This window comes from Salvia splendens, chromosome 20, assembly GCF_004379255.2.
Source record: "Salvia splendens isolate huo1 chromosome 20, SspV2, whole genome shotgun sequence".
Taxonomy (NCBI): Eukaryota; Viridiplantae; Streptophyta; class Magnoliopsida; order Lamiales; family Lamiaceae; genus Salvia; species Salvia splendens.
Window position 1 is genome coordinate 3,198,055 of NC_056051.1, and position 5,800 is coordinate 3,203,854.

General features: G+C 34.5%; 1 protein-coding gene across 1 annotated transcript; it reads right to left on the minus strand.

Annotated features, from left to right (window-relative positions):
• Positions 1 to 341: 341 nt before the first annotated feature.
• On the minus strand, positions 342 to 1,866 carry LOC121780957 (U-box domain-containing protein 28-like). The gene has a single exon (XM_042178621.1). It carries the CDS (start codon positions 1,705 to 1,707, stop codon positions 478 to 480), a length of 1,230 nt encoding a protein of 409 aa, XP_042034555.1. The 5' UTR covers positions 1,708 to 1,866; the 3' UTR covers positions 342 to 477.
• Between the last annotated feature and the right edge of the window lie 3,934 nt (positions 1,867 to 5,800).

Consider the following 5,800-nt stretch of genomic DNA (forward strand, 5'->3'; position numbering starts at 1 on the left):
GTCAGTGTCACGTGGCAGGCCAAAAAACTGACACTTTCTTCTTATTGATGTAGTACGACTAATTTTATTTATTCTTTTTCTCTCCTCTCACATGGTAATGAATTAATGAACCAAATCATTTAATTGAATTTTGACAAAATTAATCAAAACTCATTTACGAAAAGCCCAGTTAATCGAAACCTAATGCGCGCCATCATCTTCTTCTTCTTCCTCGTTGCCGTTCCGATTCTCAATTTTTCTTCGCCGATGCAGTTCGTCTGATTTTATTCATTATTTTTCTCTGCTCTCAAAAAACAACAAAAAATAAGGTATAATGGAACAGTAACACACAACAACCATACTAAAAAACCAATAGAAGAAAAATGAAAATTTTGATTTTGTATTCTCCAATGTCATGTACAGATTTGAATCTGGAATGCATATCTCTCTCTACCTAACTTCAAAAGAAATTTGATGAAGTGTTTAAGTTAAAAAAGTTCAATAAGGCGCAATGTGAGTGGTCCTGGTTTCATAAGGTGCCAAATTGGACTTATTAGTGGTCTTCGCCCTCAACACTTTGACCAATTCCCTGCACATCTGCCTTGTACTCCCCGTGCACTCGCTCTGCATCACCAGTAGTACCTTCGTCACCCCATTCTCTCCCGCCACCCTTTCCTTCGCCAATTCGTCCCTCGCCAAGCAGCACACGCTCCACACCACCGCGATCCCGTGCTCCGTCGCCTCACCCGAGCACTTCATCAGCCTCCTCACCACCTCCGCCACGCACTCCCCGTCCTCCGCGATCGCGCTCCTCCCCTCCGTGCACGTCGCCACGGATTCCATCACCGCCAGCGCTTTCTCCACCGCGCCGCGCTCCGGATCCGGTTTGGATAGGATCCGCCTGGCGGTTCGGATTATTCCGAACCGGATCAGATCCTTCCTCGCTTTCCTCGTGGTTGCGATTGCTGCCAGAGCTGATAATCCGGCTTCCACCGCCGGTGAATCGCTCTCTGCGGTGGTTAGGTTGCATAGATTTTGAATTATATCTGGTTGATCGGCGATTTTGTGCTCCGATTCAGGATTTAACGCGATTAGCTCTAAAATCTTTGCGGATTTCACCTTCGATTCGGTGTTTCCTTTACGCAGAACCGTCGCGAACGAGGATAGGCAATCGGCGGAGCTCAGAATGAGCTCGTTCAGCCTCTCTCTCACGGCGGTCTCCGACGAGATCAGATCGAAAACCTCGACAATCAGCTCGCCAATCCGAATCTCGTCGGATTCCGCGAAGAATTCGACGAATCTCGGAATCGCGGAGCTGGAATGCGCGACGAATTTCAGATTCCCCTGCGACGCCTTCATGAAATCGACGAGCTTCTGCAAGGAAGCGGCGTCGACCTCGCCTTTGATGATCACCGCCGCTTCGTGCCTGGAGACGGCACACGGCGGCGGCGGCGGCGGCGGCGCCTGGGCGGGGTCGGTGTGGGAGAGCCAGAGGTGGATGAGGCGGCGGAGAGTGAGATTCGGCGTCGTGAGCGTGGACGGCAGGGTTTGCATGGTCGCCGGGCAGGTTTTGTGGCCGAGCGCCAGCCATTTCTCGATGGAGCTCCGGTCGTAGGTGACGCCGGTGCAGAGGCTCACCGGAGACTTCATCACATCCATGGAAATCGGGCAGCGGAAGAGATTCGGTACAGTGACGTGCAGTTCCTCCCTCTTCTTTTCTCTCGCCATTTTCGCACAAATCTCTCTGGTTTTCACAAGCGAGTTTTATAAGAGAGAGAGAGTCAAAGGGAGAAGCGAGAAGCGTTTTGGTCAAAAATCGGAGTCCGATTTAAGTAAACAAGAAAATAGAAAAAATTATTCGCTAAATAATGTTTATGAAATTAATGCGGAGATGAGACAAAAAGGGCAAGGTGGGGCCCGGCGTTGAAGAAATTGATGTGATATTTGCATGAAATTCTTGCATGGATTTAGGTAAAGTCAAACTCATGTGTGTGCTAATTTCTAAGTTTATTCTTGAGTTTTCAATGATTGTGATTTAAATATTAAGAAGTGGAACTATTAATTATTGTTTAAGGACTGAAAGAACTGGATTTGAGGATGATAATACGGAAGAAAGGGGTAAAGTAGTTGTTGCGTGATGGAAGAATCCAAGCTCCTCGTGTAGGATTAAAAACTTAAGAAATTAATGGTTGTAAAAGGTGGTTAAAATGTCGTAAACTCTATAGTTAAATGGTGTTAATAATATATTTAATGTATTAATAACTCTGATCTTCACTAATTATGTTTTTAATAATATACATACTTTGATTTGGTTTAGTATTATAAGAAGTGTAATAGAAATTGAGTGAAAAAATAGCAGAATATGAGTTATATTTTCATATATTAATATGATAATAAATGTGAACGAAAATAAGCAAGATAATACTATATTGTATGGTCTATTACTATTAAAAATAATTATAAAGTGATAAGAAAATTGTGTGCGGACAGTTGAAAAATTAAATATAAGACAATTATTCTCAGTAGGATGAAATACTTTACTTTTTCTAATTTTATCTTCTTTATTTATTTATTTACTTTATCTAATTTTATTTTTATCTCTCTTAATTTGCTAATATCAATTAGTTAATATTCATGTTCAAAAGAAGTGTCTCAAAATTAATGAGACGGAATGCAGTATTTCTTTTGGATATAGTTATTTATGAGACAAAAGCTACTCAATTTATTAGAAGTTTTTAAATTTATTAGTTTTAATTAAAACTTATTTAAACCGTCATTAAAAATTGTATATTATGAATTTAACCTTTATAATGAAAATTATATATGAATATGTATAAGAGGTGGATGTGGGTCAAATGGGTAAGGATAAGGAAGACTGACCACTATTTATGACAAAAATCTTTAAGTTTGAATCTCATTGATATTTACCCTATTTAATAAACCGAGTTTTTAGTATTAATTTATTGTTGTTTGAATTAAAGTCTTTCTGTTTTGCGTTAACTGCTCCTCAAATCCAATTACTCAAATCAACAAAACTAATTACTCAAATCAACAATATAGTACCAAAGCAACACAAAGATATTGCAGATGAAAAAATGCTTATGCTTACAACTCTGAACGATTTGAAAGGCAGATTGGGAAATTAATTCAAGATTTTCCTAGCCTATCAATAACACAACTGACAAAATAATTTATGAGAATAACACAACTGACAAAATAATTGAGAATGAATATACTCATAATAAATTCTACATTAATAGAGAACATACGTTTCAATTATTATGATAGGTCGGTTTTCAATATACTATATATAGAGAGAGAAATATTCGAGAGACAAAACGTAATGCGGTAGGCAAAATAGAGAGGCATGGCTTTTGAAAAAAGTGAGTTTTTGAAGAACAAATATATATGTAATTTGACCTCGTTATTGCAGTGCGCACGTATAAAAAAGACGAACATCTTCTTAGGTTCATAAACTTTGTCAACTATCATTTTAGGTACGTGAACTTTAAAAATATCATTTTAGGTCCGTCAACTACAAGTTAATACCATTTGAGGTATTTTAAACCTTTTCCGGACGAAAATACCCTTAAGACCTTCAAAGGGCAATTTGGACAATTCTTTCGCCACTTATCTTGCGTCAAAGACCTAGAGTCCAACAATTTATTTTTACTACTATGTGATTCAATTACCATCCAAATTGAATTTAAATATAATTAAAATATACCTTAAAAATATGTGTTAATTTTTCAATTATTAGATGACCAATTATTTAATGATAGTGAATTGGGACTTGATACTTTATTTTATTTTTTCAATCTAAACTGCATTTTAAGAACTTACTATAGGTGATTTGTGAATTATATTTAGTTTATTTATTTTGGAATTAGAAAGTTATATTAAGTTGGATTGTCATTTGGAGTATTATTTATATGAATTTCAGAATGGAGATCAATTACCATCCAAATTGAATTTAAATATAAAAATTTACCGTCAAGATGAGTGGAGAAAGAATTGTCCAATTTGCCCTTTAAAGGACTTAAGGGCATTTTCGTCCGCAAAAAGTTCAAAATACCTCAAATGATATTAACTTGTAGTTGATTGACCTAAGATGATATTTTTAAAGTTCACGGACCTAAAATGATACTTTAGCAAAATTCGTGGACCTAAAAAGATGTTCCCTCAACAGAATAATGATATAATTAAGCAAACATGTGATATATGCATATTTTGGTTGCACTAAGCATATTCACAATCATGTGTTCAACGACAAATATTAGTTGGTCCAAACTCAGACTTTCATAATTTTAAATTTCCCCTCACATTTGTCGGAATTAGCTGCTGAATCGGATCACATATATATCCACACAAACAAATTATAATCCTCTGTCACAATTCAATGAATAGTTGCCTTTTAATCCTGTGATTTTAAAAAAATGGTACTACTCGAGGTATTGAAAAATGACCAAAATTGAGAACACAAAGAAAATCGTCTTTAAGTTAAGAAAACAATTATCCAGTGTATATTAATCTTTTATATTTTGGAACTTTTTTTTGCATACCTTAATTTTAGTGGAATATTAAAATTGATGATGTATTTTTAAAACGTATGTGGTGTAGATAAAAATATATATTAGTATCCGTAATTGGCTAAAAAATGTCCTTAAAACATTTTTTTTAGTTTACTTAGTAAAATACTTACATCTTGAATTGAATGATTAGACTTTCGAATCACCATATAGAGATAATAAGAAATCATTAGCGTTCTCTTATATTTTATAAAAGAGAAAGAAAGGAAATTTTTACTCATATACTCCATCGCTCTCAAGGTAGTTGAGTTGCTTCAATTTTCGATAAAAAAATTTAAATGTTTTTCTTTTTTACTTTCTCTTTCTCACTCATATTGTATTATTTTTTCTATTTTATTCTCCCTATACTTTAATCTTTAAATATTAATGCTTTAATTTCATGTGAAAAAAAACATCTTAATTAACTTTTGGTGGAATAAATATTGCTTTCACACACTCAAGTGTCCTGAATGTAAACTTCAAATTCACACTCAAGTTTCCTAAATACTACTCACAAATTTATACCAGAGTCCTAAATCTAAACTTCAATTTACACCCATTTATCCTAAATTCAAACTTCAACTTTACATTCAAGTGTCCTAAATCTAAACTTAATTCAGATGGTCAAATATTTTAAATCTTATCGAGTACCAACTTTCATATTCCTAGTATCTTATTTCAATTAAAATAATACACATGAGTATTTTTTTAAGAACAAAAATTGAGACGCAATTACTTGCGTTGGAAAATTTTTAAAATAACAATAATTAATTACACAAAAAAAGCATTCTTAAATTAATGATACATTAACTTAATCTTTTGTTTTTTATGATATTTTTATTTGCGTCCTCTAATTTTAGTTAGAACACCAACAATAAAGACGGTTTTTGAAGCGTTAGTGGTATATTTGAAAAAATAAATTAGTGTCCTTAAATGTATTAAAAATGTCTTTAACGAGATTTTTTTTGTAGTTAGGTGACGGTCATAACTAATTGTCCATCACTACCCACAAGGAACACACTCGAAACATACAATGTTAGATGTCAAATTTAGATCCAACCCAATTTTAATCCTCTATGAACACATAGCTTAATATGAACTGAAATAGGAAGGAAAAATAAAGTGTCAAAGTTTGTTTATCCTTTTCTAGCACTTATGGTGAGTGGATGACCAACTCAAATCTAGGAAATTCAAAATTTAAAAATTCTTGGTCTCTTTACTCAAAACATAAACACAATTATTGCTTTCATTAA